A 24596-nucleotide genomic window follows, 5' to 3' on the forward strand; every position below is an offset into this window, starting at 1 on the left:
ATGCCATCTCTTCTGATTCCTCATTCAGAAAAACAGAGAATCCCACCGCTATAACCATCAGCCCTCCATCCATAGTAAGAAGACTCATGTTTTGCCAGAGCAATTTTCCTTCTGTTTTCCTTTGCTCTGATTTATGAGTTAAAGCAGCTAAAATTAAGAGAGCGCTTCAGGGACGGCTCACTGGAAACGCTCTCTGACTGCACATGAATGCCTCTCTCTGTGCAAAGTGTAGATTGTGTTTGGATTGTAATGACAAAACTGAGCAGCTTGTGTGAAAATAAATGAATGTTGAGAATCAGTGATAAATGGTTATTGCTTGATGAAGTGCCTTGTTATGGAATATGCACTTAGTTTACTTGTTACAATGTAATTACATAGTTATTACATGGTTATAAGCCTAAAATAGAAATCCCATTAAAAAAAAAAAAAAGATGTAATCTATAATTGAATGACCACAAATGTGTTTCAAATGCTAAAATTATGTTATTTATGCAACGGCAGAATACATAGAATAGAATGAAAATCATTATCATTATTATTATTATTAACAACAACAACAATATATATATATGTGTGTGTGTGTGTGTGTGTGTGTGTGTGTGTGTGTGTGTGATTTCTCTAATACATTCATGTAATTTACATTTCATACAAGTGCATTTGTATAAAATGTAATAATAATTTAATATTTAAGAATGAAACAGGTTTTTATATTATTATATAATAATATTATATAATACATGTTATATATTGTAATTAAAGATATATATTTAACATTTTAACAAGTTAAATTGTATAAAGCTGAACTTTAAGACTTAAAGTGTATTCAATTTAAGTGCATTTATTTTTGGCCAACTTAATTTTCAAGAATAGAATAGAAATGTGTTTATGTTATATATAATATAATATAAACAAATATATAATTGTATTTACATTTATATAAAGCTAAATTTGAAGTCTTGCCAGAGAATATATATTGAATGTAAGTATAATTGCTTTGGTTTTTATACTGACTGATTTTTTTTTAACCTCACTAAATTTATTACATCTTTATTAATCTAATATCTTTTTTTGTTTTGTTTTGTTTTGTTTGGTTTTTTTTTTTTTTTTTTTTTTTTTTAAATGTGTTGCAGGCAGCTCATCAATATCATACAACACAGCATCTCATACCGACCAGTCTCCTCGCTTGGCTGCCAAAGACGGTATGACAAACCAGTTGTCCAGAAAATATTTTTTTGACTTGCTCCAACAATATTTTCATTTATTCAGCAAATGCAATTGCATTAATATAATTTCACTTGAAATCCTTATGGTCCCATCTGTATATTAATAATTCTGAGGCACAAAATGCACATTAAGTGAACAATGCATATGGATATGACATGAGGAAGTGAGTCTTATCATTTCATCAGAATAATGGCATTAGTCAGTGTTTAGTTGGCCCCTGTCCCTTCTCTCCATCTTTTTCTAGTGTGTATCAGAGCAGGGCTCCGGGCCGAGGCGAAGCGCCCAGCAGGTGCTGTCTTTGTGTGCCGCAAATAAAAAGCATCAACCATTCAATCTCCACCTGAGCATGGACAGCAGAGGCTCTCAGAGCAGAGAGACAATTAGCAAGACAAAAGCCACGTGCAGGAAAGAGAGAGACAGAGAAAGAGCAGAGAGACAGGTGTCTCTGGGAACAATACAACAGAACTCAACTGAGATGTTAATGGAAGACACGTGTGCCATAATAACAGTGATTTAGAGGCGTTATTGTACACGTGGGCGTTACCTAGACTGATTTTATAGCATTGAAAAGGTGTTTTACATCATAAGTACAGTACAATGACATTTTTAATCTACCGTAATATCAAAATCAGTCCCAAAATGAATTGTTGCTTGTGTTAGTAGAAAATTTGGCATATTCTTTTGATGTAAATTCAAGAAGAAATGTTTAAGATTTAAAGCACAAGATGTACTTTGAAACATCTCAAATCATGCTTGAGAATGTGATATGAAATTAAACTGCTATGATGCCTGTCTATTATAGTTAGAAGGTCTTTGCATAAACAACTGCACATATTACCAGACAACAAAATAATTATAATAATCACAAATAATGTGATTTTTGAAGTAGTTCTTGGAAAGCTTTGGGCTTTGGATTTGTATGGATATTGTGGATTGTTATCAGCAGTGGTGTAGCAATCATTTTGCATGTCCCAGACACTTGATGTATGTATAAATTGTAATATATATATATATATATATATATATATATACACACAGGTGCTGGTCATATAATTAGAATATCATCAAAAAGTTGATTTATTTCACTAATTCCATTCAAAAAGTGAAACCTGTATATTATATTCATTCATTACACACAGACTGATATATTTCAAATGTTTATTTATTTTAATTTTGATGATTAGAGCTTACAGCTCATGAAAGTCAAAAATCAGTATCTCAAAATATTAGAATATTTAAATTTGAGTTTGAATAAATGACCATCCCTACAGTATACATTTTGGGTATCTCTTGTTCTTTGAAACCACAATAATGGGGAAGACTGCTGACTTGGCAATGATCCAGAAGACGAACATTGACACCCTCCACAAAGAGGGTAAGTCACAGAAGGTCATTACTGAAAGGTGTGGCTGTTTACAGAGTGCTGTATCAAAGCATATTAAATGCAAAGTTGACTGGAAGGAAGAATTTGGGTAGGAAAAGGTGCACAAGCAACAGGGATGACCGCAAGCTTGAGAATACAGTCAAGCAAAGCTGATTCAAACACTTGTGAGAGCTTCACAAGGAGAGAACTGAAGCTGGAGTCAGTGCATCAAGAGTCACCACGCCAGACGCCTTCAGGAAAAGGGCTACCAAGCCACTTCTGAACCAGAGACAACGCCAGAAGCATCTTAACTGGGCTGTGGAGAAAAGAACTGGACTGTTGCTCAGTGGTCCAAAGTCCTCTTTTCAGATGAAAGTAAATTTTACATTTCATTTGGAAATCAAGGTCCCAGAGTCTGAAGGAAGAGTGGAGAGGCACAGAATCCATGTTGCTTGAAGTCCAGTGTGAAGTTTCCACAGTCAGTGATGATTTGGGCTGCCATGTCATCTGCTGGTGTTGGTCCACTGTGTTTTCTGAAGTCCACAGTCAACGCAGCCATCTACCAGGAAATTTTAGAGCACTTCATGCTTCCTTCTGTTGACAAGCTTTATGGAGATGCTGATTTCATTTTCCAGCAGGACTTGGCACCTGCCCACACTGCCAAAGGTACCAAAAGCTGGTTCAATGACCATAGTGTTACTGTGCTTGATTGGCCAGCAAACTCGCCTGACCTGAACCCCAGAGAGAATCTATGGGGTATTGTCAAGAGGAAGATGAGAGACACCAGACCCAACAATGCAGATGAGCTGAAGGCCACTATCAGAGCAACCTGGGCTCTCATAACACCTGAGCAGTGCCACAGACTGATCGACTCCATGCCACGCCGCATTGCTGCAGTAATTCAGGCAAAAGGAGCCCCAACTAAGTACTGAGTGCTGTACATGCTCATACTTTTCAGTTGGCCAAGATTTCTAAAAATCCTTTCTTTGTATTGGTCTTAAGTAATATTCTAATATTTTGAGATACTGATTTTTGACTTTCATGAGCTGTAAGCTCTAATCATTAAAATTAAAAGAAATAAACATTTGAAATATATCAGTCTGTGTGTAATGAATTAATATAATATACAAGTTTCACTTTTTGAATGGAATTAGTGAAATAAATCAACTTTTTGATGATATTCTAATTATATGACCAGCACCTGTATATAACAAAAGCCATACTGTTGCATCTGCAGCAACTCAGGTAGGATTATAAATAATAATAATAATAATCATAATAATAATAATAATAATAACAAAATGATTTACCTATTTCCAAAGTTATTTATTATAGCACCTTTCAGACATAAAATTATGTTCAAAGTGACATTTCAACATCACATCCAGTAAAATAAAATAAAAAATATTATATCAAACCTAAAAGATAAAAGAAAGCAGATAGAACACATCTAATATAAAATACTAAAACATACAAAAACAAACATAAATGATATAAAGTAATTAACTACAACATGTCTAGCATAAAATACTAAAACAGACAATTTATTATAAACAATTCATAGCAAACTAGTTTAAGATCCGTTTTTAACTTTTTTTTTTAGTTTTAAGTTTTAGTTAATAACCAAGCTGCTGAATTTTGGATAAGCTACTGGGTCGATTGGATATGAAATACATGACAGATGATTAATATTCATGAAAAAAAGCTATTACATTTGTGTCACTCAAAGTTTAGATGGCTTATGCGCCATTGATTTTCATACTTACATGAACGCAGAGATGATAGACGACGATTGCTGTGACTCATTTATGTAATTTACTTGTGTACTTTCCAATGATAACACAAGATACACATCCAAATGAAATCAAGCTCTCAAACTCATCAAGGAAATCGGTTTCCATAAACCATTTAAGTAAACGTTTGACAGTCTCTCAGGAGAACGGAGCACTTTGGGCTTTCCCACTTCAGAAAGCAGAGGGCTGCAATAATACTGATAGTCCTGAGAGCAGAGCTGGCCTGATAAAAGCCAGAAGTCAGACCACCTGTTCTATACACATATTAGGGTCATTAGTACAGTGAGCCTGGAGATAAGATAGTGCTGAGACGGCTGTGAGACCTTTGACCCTCTTCTCACAGCTGTCAATCATATAGAGCACTAAATGCATGTGCTCTGATGGGCTGTGGTTTATGAGAAACGTTTTGAGCATCCTTTGTATAAAGCTTAAATATCTATGAATTTGACATTTAGTGATCCATAACCCTTCCCTGGATCTGTGCTTTCAATGCAAGTCATAAAAATGGTAAACTCGTCAAAAAAAGTGGCCATCTATCAGCTGAAGATTAAACGTTTGATAGCAAGATTTATGGGCTGGATTTATTTTCACTTGCCCTTTCATCTCAGGCCATTTTTTTTTTTTCTAAGCCAATTTCTCATGGGTAGTTAAAGATTAATACTGATTAATACTCCACTTAAAGCAGTAAATAGCATATTACACTGATCTTAACTACTGATCTTCTGTTTAGTAAAGTTCTGTAAATGGCTCTGTTTCAAACTCAGTGAGTATTTTAAGACATCATAAGTACACTGCTGATGCAAAGCCTGTTGCAAAATGTAGTAAAGCATGATTATGTTGCCTTTTAAGATAACTTGTTTTGGCCACATGTTAATAATTGTATATATGTTTTATTTTATAATATACAAATATAATTTTTTTATAATAAAATTGTGTAATTCTATTCAAATTACACATTGAAAAGTAAAAAAAGAGGTTCAAAAATGTAGGTTCAGTATTTTTGGAAGGTTTTTTTTTCTTCTGATCACCCAGGCTTATTTATGTGATTAAAAACACAGTAAAAACAGTAATATTGTGAAATATTATTACAATTTAAAATATCTGTTTTTCATGTGAATATATAGTAAAATCTAATTTATTTCTGTGATTAAAAGCTGAATTTTCAGCATCATTACTGAATGATCCTTCAGAAAATCGTCTAATGCTTGCTGCTCAAGCAAAATAAAAATTGTTTTATTATCAATGTTGAAAACCGTTTAAGGCTTAATATATGTATGGAAACTGTTATTATTATGTTTTTTTTTTCTGAATATAAAGTTCAAGTTTTTACTGTTAAAAAATATAATTGACATTCCTTTCAAAAAATATAAATAAATAAATAAATAAATTCAAATTCTTGAACTATATATATAACTAATAATTATTAGTTATATTATATATATATAATAATTTATTTAATTATTTATTAATTATTTGAATTGCTTATTATTTTGCGTGTACTATTGTGCTATTGTGTGTTTTTATATTAATCTGAGTATTGCCATGTTAGTTCTGTAACACACTTAATGCTTAAATAGCTGCCTAAATCACTCAGTTATGAGGTTTCTGACTGAGAAGGCAGCTGTCTGTAGGCCGTAGAGAGCAGGGCAACTCACTAGATTTTGGAACAGAGCCTATGAGTCGTACTGTATCTTCTGTTCTATTCTCTCAAGCATGAATTTGAAGCGTGCTTTCAATATAAACAGCCACTCGGACAAAATGTAAAATCGCATGTAGACTTTGGTTTGGTTAAAAATGGCCACATACATTGGACTTTTTCTGCACTGTTTAAAAACTGAGCTAGTCTAGACGGCTGGCTGGCTGGGCGAGAATCTTGTTTTGACTAGAGAGCAGCAGAGCAGTCTGGTCTCTTGAGGAGACGCCACACCCAAACACAGCACACCAACAACACTAAACTCGTACACCTTCTGCGTTCATACACTGCATTCCCTCTTATTCATGGCAGAGAACAGCGTACTGTCCAAGTGAAGCAAATGAATCAGGACCGCTCCGTTCTATCCATATCCCAGATGCACGTCTGTCTCTTGTTTCGCACTTGAGCTCTGATGTGATTGAATTAGGAGCACGGGCCTCGCCGCTCCGAAAGCGTAGATCTGGCGCTCGTATGCGTCCGTCTTTCTCTTCGATCCCTCAGACAGTAGCGACGGCCACGCCGCTGTTTTCTTTGTGAATTCCGATGATGTGTATCGTCTGCTCTCCGTCTCTCTCTGTTCTCCTCATCGCGTTGTGACCCCTCTTCTTCTCTTCTGGCTGCTGTGTGTTTTTTCATGGTGGAGGGGGATGAAAAAACCAGGGGAAAAAAAGGCCAGTAAAACAAAGAGAGGTTGTGTGAGAGACTCTGCAGGCAGGAAACGTAACTCTCTCAGGACTCTCTCTCTCTCTCTCTCTCTCGTTTCTCTTCTCTCCGGCCCGGCTCCAGATCAGATCTGACAGACACTGAGAGAGTGAAGGATGGAAGATCGTTAGAGAGAAAGAGTGAGCGTTTGAGGACAAAGACTGATAGAAGAATGTTAAACGGAAAGCAACTTTTCCCAGATATCACCTGAATTCGGTGCCTAGATGTGTAGCGCCTGGTGCTCTGATGAATTACTGTTACAGATATGCAGATTCGGTATTTATAGTGAAAACAAATGGACAGTTTATTCATCTGACGTGCCTTCAAGGCAAATTAAATTGAAATTATTTTATTTACTCATTATGTTGTTAAAAACCCATCTCCCATTTTTGAAGAATCTTTACACATCTTTAATGGTGAGTGACGCAGATTAAATTGCGTGTTTTGTGACCAAATATCATTGACAGCTAAATATCTTAATGACAAAGCAATTGTATGACTTCTGAAGACATGAGATACGTCATCTAGGACACTTTTAATGTTTTAAGATGTTTGTTTGTTTATATATATATGCTTTTTGTTTGTTTGTTTGATTTATTCATTTAATCTAAATAAAGTTAAAATGGATCAGAACAGATCATAGATAAAACTACATTAGCCTAGACCACTTTTTAGCCTAGTTCATTTTACGATGGTTTATAAACTGTCATTGTGTGAACATTTCTGTATGAAATTACCTTTATTTTATTTTATTTTATTTTATTTTATTTTATTTTATTTTATTTTATTTTATTTTATTTTATTTTATTTTATTTTATTTTATTTTATTTTATTTTATTTTATTTTATTTTATTTTATTTTATTTTATTTTATTTTATTTTATTTTATTTTATTTTATTCATGTTTACTTTTTGAAATGGTCTTGATAAACTGTCATTGTGTGGAAATGTCCGTATGGAATTATCTATTTTATTTAAACATTTATTTTATTTTATTTTATTTTATTTTATTTTATTTTATTTTATTTTATTTTATTTTATTTTATTTTATTTTATTTTATTTTATTTTTAATTCATTCATTCATTTATTTTATTCATACATGTATTCATTTTATTTTATTTTTTATTTTTTTTATTCTTTGAGCTTGACATGGTCATTACAAACTGTCATTGTGTGGAAATGTCTTAAAACTTTGTGACATTTTTGGTGACTCATTCCTTTAATCTAGATAAAGTTAAAAATCCTCAGAACAGATCACTGCTCAGACTATTTTACAATGTGCTGAACACTGTATTCAAAGAGTAATGTCTTCTCAGTCAGGTTCAGCTTTGGATTTAAGGCTAAGCAGGAGCAGTGAAAGTCGTGCTCTTTCTCACTCTCTGCGTTTAGAGATTAGCATCTTCCTTTCTCTTGGATTCTGCTTTTGCTGAGAAACGCTGGCTGCGGATCCTGTTTTGATTTTGAAACGTGGGCCATGTAGTTTTATCAGCACTTTCCAAACCAAACATTTTCTTTGTCTTCAGAGGTTAATGTCTCGTAGTTCCACCCAAAGCTTGGATGAGATTTCCAGTGCAGTGACCAGAAGAGGGCGGTGTTATGTCACCAATGCAAATGCAGCTGGAGTTGTGCACTAAAGCTTTAACTCGAAGGACTGTCATACCACAAAGGTTACTTTCAAAGACATCGTTTCAGTATACTAGCATTAGGCCAGCATTTTTTGGCCGTCTCTGGAGGTTTGATCCGATCCGCTCTCATATGGTCGCGCACAGAGCCCCTGTAAGCCCTAGAGGAAGCACTCACTCCGTAACCAAGGCCAAACGTCCATCTAGGGCATATAGAGACTTGATTAGTGCCAGTCATTGCTTAATTTCCGTTCGGGAAAGAGGGATCACTGAAGTGCTGCAAGGCATGATGGGAATGTTTTAAGAGTGTGTTTGAGAATGAAGGAGACTCTGGCCATTTTCTTAAGATACTGATGCAGATGCCTTTCCAGAGTTGGAATAAAAACACCTTTACAGGAAGCACACATGCTTCTCAGATTGCCGTTTTAGAAGACATTTGTGTACATTAGTTCAACAGGATATTCATTCATTCATTCATTATAAATCAACTACATCTGACAGGGTTAAACAAAATCTAAAAAGAATAATTAATAATAACTAAAGTATTAAAAACTATTATAAAATTTAAATAAATAATAATAATAATGGAACATGTTAATAAAATAGATTAAATAGCAACTCAGTGCCAGTGTTATATAATTATCATTGATATAATATTATAGTTTTTGGTACCATTTTGAAAAAAAAAAACTAATTATTAATCTATTTTCTATAATAATTTTCTTGTATTATATTTGAATGGTTAAGTTTGAACTTTTTTATTAATATTTTTAATCTGCCAATATAGCTTTCATTAAGTTTTATCAAGTTAAGTTTTAGTTTTGATGATAATAACCCTGATGTGTACCACAACAGTATTGCTTTCATCCAAACAGATATTCTGTATGAATGCACATCTTCATTGTCTCAGACACACATGACAGTTTGAGAGAGTTTATAAAAAAAAAAAAAAAGTGACTATAAACAAAAAAGGCTCTTTCGGCAAGAGTGGGATATAAACCGCTATAATCAGTCCAACATTTCTCAGGAAAAACAAATCAAATTTCTCAGGAACATTAACACATTTTCCAAAGGCGTACTGAGCTTTTGGAAAAACAAAAGCAGGTTACGAAAACCCCTCATATTCTTTTCTCTTCTCTCCAGATGCGTCTTATGATGCTGTACGGAGGGCAGGCTGGTCAAACAACATGCACAGCGGCAAAGGTGAGTGTCAGACGTCCATCTATGTGGTCTGACAGTGTGTTTGATTCCGAGGCTTTAATCTGGACAGTAACACTGAGCGCCAGCTGATGGCCAGTCTTTAGTTCTGGGACACTGAAGAGGCCCATTAAGTGCTTAGCAGTTGGGCCAGCTATTGCCCGTGTTTTCTTTGGATGAAGACTTGTGAGTCTGCTCGCCCAGACGAATGTGCTTAACTTTTTCTCTCTCTCTCTCTCTCCTTCTTTCTGTCGCGCTCTTTCTTTCCATTTCTCAGGCTCTCCTACAGTGGTGTCTCAGAACGTGTCCAAGAACACTGAACAGGCTCGGCCTCAGCCCGGTAAGCAGCAGCAATGCTCTGCCACGAGCGCACGCATGCGCTCAAAAACATTTCACATTTATGCATTTGGCAAGTGCATTTGCAGTATGTTTTTGCTGTTTAATTTTCTGGGAATTTAACTTGTTTTTGTGGTTTTGCAATAGTAATATTTTTCACCAGTTCAGCTGCTGGAAAGCAAGTTTGAGACTTTTAAATTGTAACATTTGTCCAGTTCAAAGGTCATGTCTAGATTCATTTCTCTTTCCTTTCAGATCCGTACCAAATATTAGGACCCACTAGCAGTCGACTCGCCAACCCAGGTAACCAACCCATGAAGGCCCACACTGAGCTGCACTGCATTTTAGGAAAACCTTTTCAATTTAGAGACGCATTCTATTAAAATATTAATATGTAATATTTCATCAACATTCTGGATGATGCAGATTATTTTCATGTTATGGCCACTAATTAAGAATTGGTTGATTATATGTTATTTCTGTTTTGTTCTAATATTCTAAAATATTTGGTCTAAATTATTTAAAAACAAAACACTAATGCATTAAACATTAGCAAAACGTTAAAATCAGTTATTTCAATTGTCAATCTAGGCATTAATCATTTATGAAAATTAGCATTTATTTTTTCTAAAAATAAATAAATAACACATTTGTTATTCAATTTAAATCACTGCAAAAGAAATCTACATCTACAGTGAAAAAAAAAAAATGGTGTGATTTATTTTGAAGCAATTTTCACTCAAAGAACTAAGCTAAAAAAATCCTTGAAAAAAAAATAATTAAATAAAGTTTATCTGAAATAAAAATAAAATAAAATAAAACAAGCAAATAATATTTTTTGTTTGTTTGTTTCAGCTAGTTGACAAGGCATCTAATTTTCTTTTAGTTTACCTTGAAAGTACTAAAATAACTAAAACTGAAATAAAAAGTACTATATAGATATATATAAAAAAATAATAAAAATGACAAAAGCACAATAAAATTACAAAAATAAACTTAAAAATTAAATGGAAAATATGAAAACAATTTTTTCTAAATATTAATAAAAACTATAATATATATATATACATACATATATATATATATATATATATATATTATTATTATTATTATTTGTACAGTATACTGATATTTATTTGTACTACATATAATAATAATAATAATAATAAAAAGGCTATTTACATTTATCCAAAGCGACTTGCATTATATTGCCTGGGAATCGAACCCATGACCTTGGCGTTGCCAGCACCATTCTTACTGTTTGAGCTACATGAAAGCTACTGTGGGTCTATATTAAAACACTGTGTCTGTGTGTTTGTCCAGGTTCAGGTCAGATCCAGCTGTGGCAGTTCCTGCTCGAGCTCCTCTCCGACAGCGCCAACGCCGGCTGCATCACCTGGGAAGGGACCAACGGAGAGTTCAAGATGACGGACCCCGACGAGGTGGCGCGTCGCTGGGGCGAGCGCAAGAGCAAGCCCAACATGAACTACGACAAACTAAGCCGTGCCCTGCGCTACTACTACGACAAAAACATCATGACCAAAGTGCACGGCAAGCGTTACGCCTACAAGTTTGACTTCCACGGCATCGCTCAAGCCCTGCAGCCCCATCCCACCGAATCCACCATGTACAAATACCCAACCGACCTACCCTACGTGCCAAGCTACCACGCTCACCAGCAGAAGGTCAACTTCGTCTCGCCCCATCCTTCCTCCATGCCCGTCACCTCCTCCAACTTCTTCGGGCCCGCCACCCCATACTGGAGCTCTCCAACGGGAGGGATTTATCCCAATCCCAGCGTGCCGCGTCACGCCAATTCGCACGTGCCTTCCCACCTAGGCAGTTACTACTAAAACCCTCCACCTTTCACCCCGCTGCCCGTACGCCAAAACTTGAACTGCACTCGAAGCGAAGACAAAAACAAGCAAGCTGGAACCGGAGGGATTGTGGCCGGAAAGTTAGCAGAAGGAAGCAACGTTGAAAGAAACTGGAAAAGAAAGAGAAAGTAGAGCAAAACGGACCAAAAAATGGCTGATCCTCTTTTAAAATGGAGTACTACTTATTGGAGGACGTTGGGTTGGTGTTTGTTTTGGAGAGCGTGCGCATGTTTCTTGTGCCTTTCTACATCCGAAAGCTGCACCGACGGGCCAGAGTCCCTTCTAGCCAATAAAGACCACCTCTATTACGGATAAGTCGGCGAACGACTGAGAAAAGAATCACTGTAAACTCACCCTGTGTGTTTAATGCAATTGTGAACCCAGCCTTTATATTTTTGGACCTAGTCCCCGCTTCCCTTTGGATTTTATGGAAACCCGCCTCGGTTACACAAGTTTATCTTCTCAAGTCATGACTGAAACTCTCTTTTCTAAAGCAAATCTGGCAACTGGAAAAAATGTTGGCATTCAAGCACCGTTTGTCCTCCTCGCCGGAGGACGTGGCGTCTGATTGTTTATTAGGAGCTTCTCAGGCTAGCTGGCTCAAGCTTAACTCTCTTACTCATCTTTAGCACTCCTCTATGCTGATGGCGTTGATGTGAAAGGATTGAAGCCTGCTTTACGTTTCTGACGCATGGTGTCCCGTTTCATTGGCCAGTGAAAATCCACTCGATTTCATCTCAAAGCCAAAGTGTTGAGTTCACGTGAGATTTGTGTCTTGGATGGACTGAATGAATGTGGGCATCACGCGGAGTACCTCTTCGACCGTTAAAACAGCAGCACGAGACGTTGAAACCAGAGATTCGCGAACGCTGTGCGTTTGTCAGACCTATTTGCTAGTATTTTTTTTTTTTGATCAAAGGTCAACTAGGCATTAAAAGCATCTTACTGTATAAATTATGCAGAGCTATTTTCATATGTGACAGTGTTAAGAATCATACGTTAATACGAGTTGACCTCGGTCAAAATGCAAACTTTTTTATCAGTTACTGAAGGTAGTTTGTACTACGTAGGTGTTTTGTATCTGTACATATGGGCAATAAGTTTATGAATGTTTTCTTGTATTTTTCAGAAAATGCTTTTTCTAAAGTTCTTGGTGTGTCGCCATGACAATAAGAAGGTTATTTTGATACGTAGTTGATATTTTTATTCCTTAAAAGCAAATGCCTTACCAAACGTGCTTAGAGACAATCTGTTCTACATAAGTAATAGTTCCCAAAGTGCCATAACAATGCCTTAAAGCCAAATCGTGTTATTGTGCCTAAAAAAAAGGTGTTCGGACAGTGTTATACAAGTGTTTCCCCTTGTGTATTTTGTAGCATTAAGAAAAAAGCTGATTGAAAAATCCCAGCTCTTCATCTCTTTAAGGGCTCACTCTCAGATATGAAGGAATTGTGCTATTTTATATATGCAAGTATTTGGATATTAAATTTATTACTATATAAATATATATGAAATATTGCAATTAATCTTTTTTGTTAATTCTGTTGTTTCTGCAATTTATTAAGTATTACCTTTTGTAAAAGGGTCTGTTGTATAGGTAAAATGTGACAAAATAAATGTTTTTACATTAAAAATCTCTCCATATAACTTTTTTGTTTACTGTGTGTCATTTGGGCAGTGCGCGATTTGAAATGATATTTTGAACGAATTTGTTAAAAGGGTGGTGTTCTAAGCTACTAAACGAAACATTTGGCTTACACTGAGTTCATATGATCAAATAAAAATAATGTCATCTGTATCGCAGCTGTTAAATATTAAATCACTCTTGTAAACAGATGAAGAGGAAAATCTGTGCCTGGCATCAACATAGCTGTTTATGAATCAATCTTATGGTCTAGACTACATGATATTTCATCTAATCCAGTACTGGTTGATCATAAACAACCGTAGGCACATCTGATGACCACGATAACAGTAAATCTGGTGAATATTAATTTATTTGGATTTTGACCTACTGTTTTGGAAAGGAAAAGACTAGATCATTAAAAAAAAAAAAACCTCACTGGAAATTCTGAGATGAATAACATAAAATAATAAAAACTAAAGAAATCAGTGATGTAATGTCAGTGCTAAAGGATTGCAAACACATGGATAGTCTAAGGTAAGATATATTAATTCTAAGTGTTTGGCAGTGAGAGCTCTTCAGGGCATTATCTCCATCCCACGTCTAATATATTTTAAAGCCCCTTTATTATTTGATGTGTCATGTAGTGAGTCAGCGGACCACAGCCCCAGACAGCAGTCCTCGATCACGCACCACCCTTCCTTACGCACAACTCTCCACACTTATGCTTTATGAGCTTTACAAGTTTCCAAGTAGTCAGCGCAGCTAAGGGCAAAGCTGTGACACTGACTGCTTTGTTTGGCTGTGTATGATGAGACTTTCCTACAGGATTCACTCTGAGGCCCTGCTGACTCCAGGGGAACTAGGGGCCAGGAAATTATTGTATAAAAATGTTTTTTATTTTTATTTATTTATTTATTTATTTTTTATTATTTTATAATGTATTAAAAAAAAAAAAAAAAAAAAATATATATATATATATATATATATATATATAATTTTTATTTTTTTATAATATAAGGGGGGACCAGGTGAATGGATTTTATAAATATATATTTTAAAAAATTCTGTATATATCCATTTGTAATATATATCTTGGTGTGGAATGGATACTGCATAAATATGTAATTTTTACACACCAAGAGTTTGTCAAGCTGATTCTTTCTCTATTGTTTTGTCTTGTGCGCCCTCATGTGGTCATTTTTTAACTGTGAATACTAAATAATGCTGGTTGATTTTTATAAAGCCATTTTCAATTAACTAATCCACAAATTCCAATTCTTTTTTTTTTTTTTTTAATAAAAAAAACAAAAAACTGATATTTACAAAATGAGATATACAAAATACAAATGACATTTACACAATACTAATTTACAAATAAATACACAATCCCAGAGTGATTCAGAGCGTGATAGCATTTGCTGGTTCACTGGAATTTGAAATCAGTTCATCTTAGACTTTTATACATAGACCGATTAATAAAAGTCTATCTCATATGAATGAACTTTCAGTTAATACTCTTACTCCTAATGACCCTGTAATAGAAGACAGTTCTAGTTTCACTTCAAGGACAATTTACACTTTTATATTTCTGATATTGTCAGAACAAAGAGTTTTGAACACTAGCTGCTCTTTAAAATAATAACTACATTCCAGAAAATAAAAAAAAAGTGCTACTGCACTTCATTTTTCAGTGGGTAGATAAGGGAATTTCCAGAGATAAAACTCTCGTCTTGCCTCGAGCAACTCTCGTGCTCACTGTGAGAGACAAAACGCATTTGTGTCCAGTGTTTCTAGTATAGTGCAAGACCTTGCAATGTCACTCAGTACAAAAAGCTTTACATTTTGGTGACGTTGGGCATCTCAATGTCAATCACCTCAAAGCCCTGGTTATCAATGCCGCTGATGGAGTGGTGATGGTGTCCTGCCTCGTTGTGGTAGCAGTAGGCACAATGAGCGGTCGGTACAGGCACCATCTTGGCGAAGTTGGAAAAGTCCACTCTGTATTTTCCCTCTTTGCTGCGGGAGATGATCGGGAGGAAGTCGTAGCCCCACATGATCTCCTGAGGGATGTAGGAAGTCCTGACCTGGCAGGAGGAGCTGGTGGACTCAGCCGTGCCGTCGAGAAACACCACGAGCTCAAACTCCTGCTGATGCAGAGTGTCCACCGCCATGTCGAAGAACGGGCTGGTTTTGTCGATGACGTGGTAAAGGGTGAAAGGACACACGAAAAACAGGCTGTCCTTGCCAGAGTCCACCATGAAGTCAATGCTGACCTGGTCCAAGATGATGGTCTCACCTTCCGGGGTGATCGTGGTCCTCAGGAGCTTGCCGTAAATCTGGCTACCGATCATCAAGGTCTTGCGCAGGTTGGCCACTCGGATCTGAAGGCAAAGGGTGCCCTTTTTAGGGCAGATAACCGCTTGGTCGGTGAAGTTTATGGTCTTGGCTCTCTTCTTGGGAAGAGCGATTTTTGCCATTACCACGCCGCACCAGAAGCAGTTGATTATGGTGCCGATAAGACTCTGAATTATGATCAGAGCCACAGCTCCGGGACAGACGTCAGTGACATACACGTTTCCGTATCCGATGGTGGATTGGGTCTCCAGCGAGAAAAGGAAGGCGTAAGTCAGTGTGTTGACGCTGTGGACGCAGGCCGTGTGATTCTCGGGTGGATTCTGCCACTTTAGGTCGCCATGGTTTCTGGCGATCCAGTACCAGAGGAGGCCGAAGATGAACCAGCTGAGAGTGAAGGACGCCACGAAGTGCAAGATGACAAACCGCCATCGGGTCTCGACGAAGGTGGTCCATATGTCCAGGACGTAGGCGAAGCGGTTTCGGTGCATCACGTTGCCGAACTCGATGTTGCAGCGGCCGTCTTTGGTCACCAGGCGGTATTTGCGAACTCGCCGCTCTGAGATGTACTCCTTCACCACTTCTCTCAAGGAACGAGTCATTTTGATGGTCTGTCTGGGAAGAGAGCGAAGCGATATTTGTTAGAACCAAACCAAGACCCAATGCAAAACAAAACAGGACACCGGAAACTCTCGGCTACAGCGACAGAGAACGTGCTGTCCAACAGACTGAAGTATTTAGGGATAAACACTGCCTATTGTTATGCATGAGACAAGATAGCCATATCTGTCCACATACCGTACGTGCATGAACACCTGAGTTGATTTCACATTTCGCAAACAGTAAACAATTCTTTAGAATCCGGGCCTTTTCAAATAACATTCCCAATAACTTCGAGAAACACATTACAGTTGCAATGTTATTAGTTGCTGAGGCTCTTTATTGTTACATCACAGATATCAGATTGAACAAATTCAGTGTATTTCTCTCTCTCTCTCTAGAACATTATGAGAGTTCATTTGAAAGTAGTTATAGCTGTGCTTAGTGCAAGAATCAATGCATGAGTGAGCGTGTTATTGTTTATTAGCCATTGGCCAATCTCTTAGAGCTATGCAGAAAGGCGTCAATGTTTCAGATATATTATCAAGTGTTTTGAGCTCATAATATAGTATTGTGCAAGGAACTGCTCAAATGAATCGATAATCAGATGCTGTAATCATAATTTGTGTGAAAAGGAATAAAAGTGTTTGATGTTTTACTGCCCCTATGTATGTAGTGTATAGGTACATTTTTGAATTTTAAATGAGCCTGGGTTGATTTGAAGGCAAGTGATAAAACTCACATTTGAGTTTCTCTATGAGCTTGAAATATGACTACAATTTAATTTTTTTAATTTTTTTTACGAGCTACGCATACAAGTGCAAATCAGTTTAATCAATAAGCCCTAAAGTGTCAGTTTCATCTTGCACCTGACTGTGTTCGAAAGGCCTGTGGTTTCGCCGCAGGCTTTGATTCGCAATCACGTTACTCTACTTGTCACATTCTGAGTGTTTCATTGTACTTAATTACAACAGTAAATAAAAGCGTTGATAAATGCAGGCGTCGCATGGCAGCGTGTTCAGGGCAGTTAGCTGCGGGTAATCTCCGCTTATCTGTCGTTTATGAGCGGCTGAGTGCTGCTCGGTTCGCTCCAGATCCATTTGTTCCATCTCTGGAGTGTGCTTAATGTTTAATGCAGAGTCTATTAGAATACACATCAACTCTGTTCCGAAGCTCAATTACAGCACAGAATAGCAACTGTTCAGCCCAGCCAGAGGAACCCGCAGTTCCCATCCGCCACCAATCATCTGCAGTGCAGATTTATGAATTTAATGTTCCCAAAATACCATGAGGGATATCGCTGCTGATGAGTGAAGCAGACTGCACATCGGATGAGCGGAGATTTACACTGCAGACGTAAGAAAGCATCACAGATGTAGAGATGTTCAGCTTACCTGCTACAGAAGTCGAGGTGCCAAAACTTCACTCGCTCTTCGGATCACTTGCTTGTGTGTTTTTGTCCGCCCTTTCCCAGCTTTTAAATGTGAGCTAAAGCAGGAAATTGCAAATGAACATGTGTGTGTTACTCATTAATAAGTTGTGTCCCTGCTTAACTAACTTTCACACTCCGCTGCTCTCTCTTTCTATCTAGGTGTTTCTGACAACTCAAGCCCGACTCTTGCCTTTTGTAGGCTTCCCTCCTACTCACACAGTCATGCCGTGTTTATCCCTTGTTTATGTATACACAAAAATGCTTTACACAAGGGGAGCGTGCAGGGTGCATTTACTCAAGACGGAAGTACTTATAAACACACGCACACACTCCCGCACGACACGCTGTAACCGCTGAACTGTTAAAGGTACCCCCACTAAACCACTTATCACTTATTGCTTTGCCATAAATATTCGTCAGCAGCGATGGTCATGTTATATTAAGCGATGCTTGCAGTGATAAATCAGTCTTCTGTGAATGTTTCGGGTCACCAGCAGGCTGCAAACCACAAAGGTCAAAGGTCACGCTTTGCTGCAACTCCAGTGGTTTTGAATTGGGGATCTACAGAGGAATATCTATTGTGCATATCTGCATTTTTGTATGTTTTGGTAGACACTAAAAACTATTGAGTATACTCAGTTCGGTCAAACTTTATTTGAACTAACTATTAATATGTTATTAATACTATTAGTTAGTACGGCAGTTGTTATGTTTAGTTAGGATTTAGGGATCTGAAATACAGTCATGCAGAATAAGATTTTAATATCTGCTTTATAAGCATTAATAAACAGACAATATGCATGCTAGTTAATAGTGAGAATTGGTCTTTAAAATTAAGTTTTAATATTCAGACACAATCCCATAGCAAGACATTCATTTGTTAGCAAATGACGAGGTATTTACTTTTCATTGTCAATCCGAACATGCATTAATGGGTGTGTGCTAGAAACACACTTTACTTGTGAATTTCTGCAAATCTTGATGAGAACACATTAGTATTGTACAGAAATCATTGCATTCACGATCAATCAGATGTACTTTATCAGACTCTTTCTTCTAGAAGTGCAAATCAGATGTTAGTCTCTGAAGGATTGTGAAAAGACGTCAGTCATCTGTTATATGACTCAGAAGATGATGAAGCCCAGGACTGTTCTCAGTTCAGAGACTGACTGGTGTTTCAGACAAGGAATCTCTGATCTTTCATTCTCTGATCTTTTGTTCTTTGGACAGTGAGTGAAAATGACAGTGGTTTCACCTGAGAGCTCAAAGCCTTTCTCTTTCCACAGAGACTGATTCTACAAGTCTGCTGACACTGATAGTGTCCTTTGTCATTGAAATGAGGGACTGGTGTAATCAGGGCTGCCAAAAATCGCTTTCTGGAAATCCTTGTTTGTTGCATTAACAATCAAGTCATATAATTTATAATTTATTAAAAGTTTATGTTGCATAGGCTATTATTTTACACAAAAGTTAATTTAACTAAACAGACAAAATAACTTGTCAATGTGCAAGTTTCTAATGCTGTGTGCACACCAAAAGCGGAATTAATTATTTGCGCGAGCAGATTTCATACAAAATCATTACAAAGATGCAAATTCGCACTGAGCGACGCGTTTGCGTCCTCTGCGCAAGTTGAAAAATGTAAAGCTGAAAAAGCCAACAAGCTAAGAACTTATCGACACGTCTGGTTCGGCACACCCAGTTTTATCAGAAATTGGTTCTTACTGTTTTTATGTTTCTCATTCACGCGAGTGATGTAAAAACTTCCCGCAAGTAATCTTGAGCGTGATGCAAATATTCGCTTTGCTTTTGGTGTGAACACACATAAGAAATGGTTGATGAAAAAATCCCACTCTTTAATGAAGTTTAAGATTTGAGCAATATCACACAGTTGCTTTGAGTATCAATGAGATTTTGATTAACTGTGATGTTCACTTCAACATGTGATGTTACTTAAATGGATAGTTCACCCAAAAATGAAAATTATGTCATAATTTACTCACTGCATGTCATTCCAAACCAGTGTGACTTTTTTTTTTTTTTTTTTTTTTGTGCAACACAAAAGAACATACTTTGAAGAATGTAAGTAGTAACCAGTTTTGGTGACCATTGGCGTTCACTGCATGGATGGACAAAAAAACAAGAGACATTTCTAAAAAAGTATCTTATTTTGTGCTTCACTGACGTAGAAATGACAGAACGAGAGTGAGTGAGTAAATAACAGAATTTGTATTTTTTGAGTGAACTTCAATCATACAACTAGCAAGAAACACTTTAGACATTCAAAGCAATGCTAAATGGTTTGATTTGCATGTAATTGTGAGTTCCCATTTGTCAACACAACGCTGTTTTCTTTTATGATTGGATTTCAAATTGGCCTTGTGTTTTACTGGTTAACTGAATCAATTTAAAGCAATGGTGTTTTAGAATTCAAAGAGCCTTGAGCACAAACACAAAGCAATGTTTCTGAAGTATTACCACGTTTTTTGTTGTGGTTTTGCATCACTACTCTGTCCTATTGCAAGCATTACTTTGGGAAGAACTGGGAAAATGTTTCACTTCCTTTAGTGACCAAATTACCAAGTATTAGAGAGTAAAAGACTCTTTATTAGATGTTCACACTATTCTGCTGTTGTTTAGATCTCAGTTCTGAAGAGTAAGAAACTTGACCTTTCAGGTGCACAGCATGAACTCTCTGTGTATATATGGTACCCTGCTTCTCCCGCCAGTCATTCGGCTATAATCTTCATTCAGTTCAATACCTTTGTGCGCTTTGACATGCCGAAGACCAAATTTACTTCAGTGAAGCTTTCAATGGAAAATCCATAATAAGCTTTTCAATAATACCAAACCACGAAATGTTGCCTTAGGCTGCCATTTAAGACCACTGATCCAAGAAAGAAGTTTTTCCATACTGACTTTTCTGCTGCGATGTGAACTCATTTGTGTATTTGTGTAAACGGCAACAGTTGTAAGTCTCAAATCCAATTTATACAACAAAACGGCTGTCATTCCGTTAAGAAAATGCTGAATCTCTATGACCTGGATGTTTTCTACCTCATAATTATTTTGAAATGAAATGCATTAAACGGCCAGCAGGACATGCTTTTATATAAAATGTTACATATAAACGAACAAACTCTAAACTTGCCTGACTTTTTAAACTTTTCCCTCATTCAAACAATTCACAGAAGCGTTGACTTCTTAGTCGAGGTGGCAAAGTAAAGTTTCTCTTCACCCTTCTGTGATCATAATGATATAATCACCTGTGCCAGGTGGCTGAGGGGGGATTTCATTACTGAAGTGTGAACGTTAATGACCAACTTAGTTCCATTGAACGACTCGAATGAGTCACACGCTCCAGGCGACACTCCCACCCGTATTTTCTGCTTTTGTTGCCTGCTTTTGACTCCTAAATCCAATAGTTGGTGTAGCTTTTGAGCAGCATTTGGAGCCAAACGTCATAAGCATTATTTTCTAAGCTAGAATCTATTTAATAAGTTTTTTATTAAATATTTTCATAATACATTTTGTGTATCATTTACTTCAAGTCCTGGAAGTCATTATCATTCATGGTCAATGTATGAAGTTCTTTGTACGGTCATGGTTTCTATTTAAATACCAGCAAAAACCAGATTTACTTCATAAACCAACCTTGACTTGACATCAGGGGGGCAAGCCATTCCTTTAACTGTCATGGAATGAATGATACTGTGTTAATATATTTTGGTGTTTTATTAAGTTTGCCTTACAGTATCACAAACAAATTACTTTGTTTAAAATGCAAATATGCCAAACTAAAGCTCATTGTTCTTCACATATTGTGTATTTTCAACTGCTACAGTATTTTGTTGCAATGCAATGAAGATCCTGTAGCTGTGGGGCGTAAAGTTTAGGAGCAAAACGAGTTAAAACTATCAAACTTTCTGAATCCACATTTGATACTGAACAGACCCACATCCAGATTTAAGACAATGAGGACGAATCAAGATGTTGAAATGGGCCTGATAATCTATATACTTTTATAATACAAGACATGAAACATTTAGCAGAGACATTTATCGAAATCAACTAACAGTGCATTAAATGTGCACATTTCATCAATTCATGCTTTTCCTGGAAATCAAACCTAAAACTAATGTATTTTCATTTTATTTATTCATAAATCTAAACAAACACAGCTTTGAAACTTGCCACACAGATGCACACATCAAACTAAAGTGTCCAAGTTAGCAATGCACACCACTGTTTCAGGTACTGCAGATGGCCCTGAAAATTAACTTCAAATGTGTAATTATGCATAAATGCATTTTTGTGTGAATTTGAACAAAAATCTTAATGTTCACAGATGTTGTCTTACTAACTTTAGCTTTAAAATGGGATGCAACCATGCACCTTTTTATTTTTGAAAAGCTTTCACTAAAAGTTTTGCGTACAGAAGACAATGTTGTCACACGAGATCTGCAAAAATTACTTAAAAAGCTGTATTATGCATGCCAGGCCAGTAGTTGGCCAGGTCACTTTGTAACGAAACACTATGAACATTAGACTCAAAATGTAATACATGCATGACGGCACCATTTCTACAAATTCACATTTTAAGAGTTTACATGGAGACAATAATGGTATCGTTCTCAAAAACTTGCACTTAGAAACCCGTTTCAAAAATGTCCAGGTCCCGAGAATGCCAATGTTGTGGTGTTTTGTATACAAAAAAGACAAAAAAAAAAAAAAGTTTAGTTTTAGTTGAAAATGGTGTTGTGTAAACGCCTCTACAAACTGAACTGATTAAAAAATAATTCACAGATTGATTTGAATCTTCACTCATTGGTTGTTTTGATGTACTAGTTAACCAATTTTTCTAACAGGGCAGCTTGAGTCTAGCTTAACCCTTTTAAATAATGTGTAGCTTGTAGTTTTCTTCTATTTTCTTTCTTTTTTTTCTGACTTACAGATTTAACAAATCTGGCATCTCAGCTGTGGAGAGAAAAATTGCAGGTAAAAACTGCAACTCACCTTTCTTTAGAGTCGAGAAAACAAACCTCAATCAGCTGGTCACTTCATTGTCCTTCATCTAGAATGAGCTGATTCTGCATTTCAAGCCTCTTTTTTATTGACTCACTTTCTGAGAGTACAAAGAGTTCATAAAAATAGATACATAGTACTTAATAATGTGCCAGATCCTGTTTAGATTCTCGTTTGGCTTGATAAATACGGCCGTCAGAGCTGGTGTCTAGCCAGCAGAAAGCTGTCAGTATAGACAAGGCCAAGGACTGCTGGCAAACAGCGGCTGTATTTTAGCCAACAGCTCCTTGTTTACTTCAATAAGGAAAGCATCTGAGAAATAGCCTGATTTTCTGCTCCATGTCTCGTGTATTGAAACATCACCTCTAAGTACTTTAAGAATATTTACGGCACCTGCAAGTGAAATCATTGCTGTTCCACTGCTTTCTGAAGGATGTCGCTGCTGAGCAAAAACAAACACGTTGTACCCAAGAATAATCAGCTTCATCAAGACTTCAGAGATGCAAATGAAGCCTCTGTTATCAGGCCTGAATTTAACTGTGAAGTCTGGATAGTCTGCTAAACGCACAGCTAATGTGAAGAACTGATCCACATGGCAAGCGCTGATGTTATACTCTATTATGTGGGCGCTGAACACCACTTCAAGCTAAAATGAGACAGTCCAGTGTGATTTATGAAACTTAGCTCCGCGGGTGAGTAAAGCGCACTGAACTATTGAACAGCGCATATGTAGCCTGACTATACATTCATCAGTAATGTTGTCATCTACAGTATAAGCAAATAAAAGATTTCTAAAGGGACAGTTTAGCCAATAATGAATATTCTGATATTCTGTCATCGTTTACTCACCCTCGTGTCTTACACACATATATATACTGTATATATGATCTCAGAATATATTCTTCCCACAGAATATTTACGACTTGCATTAATGTTGCATAGAAGAAAGACAGACAGAAAGAAAGAAAGTTTGGTTAATTAAAACCATAAAAATAAAATATGATAAAATAAAATAATTCATATAAAATATTTAGGCTATAATTGCTACAACATCCCATTATTTAAAAAATAAACTAAAACTAAATAAGCTAAACTAAAAATATAATAATAAAACATGTTTAATAATACTACTACTACTAATAATAACAATAATAACAACAACAACAAAATTACTATAACTAAAACAGGAAATGGTATCTAACATTTAAATAAATACAAAAAAAGTATGCAGTTAAAATTTAATTCTAAATATTAGCAAAAACTATAATAGTATATCAGTGGTACAAAAAATAAAATAAAATGGGGCATCATGGTTCACAAATGGCATTTAGTGTCATTATCAGTGTTGGGGAAAGTTCCTTTTAAAAGTAATGCATTAAAATATTGTGTTTCTCCCTAAAAAAGTAACTAATTACGTTACTTAGTTACTTTTTATGGAGAGTAATGCGTTATGTTACTTTTGCGTTACTTTTTAAATATAAGCAGGGCTTGATTGTTTGTTTTTAATATAAGAAGTTCTATTTATAGCTAATGTAAAAGCCCTTTCACACCAAAAAGTGTAATGAATAAACCTCAGGCTGAAGGAAGAGTAAATTCACGTCTGTACAGTAGAACGCACGAGAAGAAGGTCCAACACTCTTCAGCAATAAAAAAAACAAAAACAATGAAGCACAATTGTTAGTTTATCTAAAGTCATTTTTGCTTATTAGTGCTGTTGAACTGGATCATCAAAGGTCAGCAGCAAAGACATCGG

General features: G+C 36.2%; 2 protein-coding genes across 8 annotated transcripts in view; one reads left to right on the plus strand and one right to left on the minus strand.

The window, feature by feature from the left end:
- The window catches only part of fli1 (Fli-1 proto-oncogene, ETS transcription factor), a 33730-nt gene extending 20276 nt beyond the window's left edge, over positions 1-13454 (plus strand). For 6 of the 7 annotated variants that reach the window (XM_058750743.1, XM_058750744.1, XM_058750745.1 and 3 more), the window contains 5 exons: positions 1131-1199; positions 9541-9600; positions 9872-9934; positions 10186-10233; positions 11254-13454. In XM_058750743.1, coding sequence (XP_058606726.1) covers positions 1131-1199; positions 9541-9600; positions 9872-9934; positions 10186-10233; positions 11254-11783 — 770 coding nt within the window. In that variant the 3' untranslated portion in view covers positions 11784-13454. The remainder of the gene's footprint in view (positions 1-1130; positions 1200-9540; positions 9601-9871; positions 9935-10185; positions 10234-11253) is intronic. The other variant, XM_058750749.1, reaches the window with a different exon arrangement.
- Positions 13455-14709: 1255 nt separating this feature from the next.
- Positions 14710-22934, minus strand: LOC131524026 (ATP-sensitive inward rectifier potassium channel 1-like). The gene is made up of 3 exons (XM_058750750.1): positions 22835-22934; positions 17781-17874; positions 14710-16401 (listed from the first exon to the last, which is right to left on the minus strand). Exon 3 carries the CDS (start codon positions 16386-16388, stop codon positions 15270-15272), a length of 1119 nt encoding a protein of 372 aa, XP_058606733.1. The 5' UTR covers positions 16389-16401; positions 17781-17874; positions 22835-22934; the 3' UTR covers positions 14710-15269.
- Positions 22935-24596: the final 1662 nt, after the last annotated feature.

The sequence above is a fragment of the Onychostoma macrolepis genome, chromosome 18, assembly GCF_012432095.1.
Source record: "Onychostoma macrolepis isolate SWU-2019 chromosome 18, ASM1243209v1, whole genome shotgun sequence".
In the NCBI taxonomy this organism is placed as follows: Eukaryota; Metazoa; Chordata; class Actinopteri; order Cypriniformes; family Cyprinidae; genus Onychostoma; species Onychostoma macrolepis.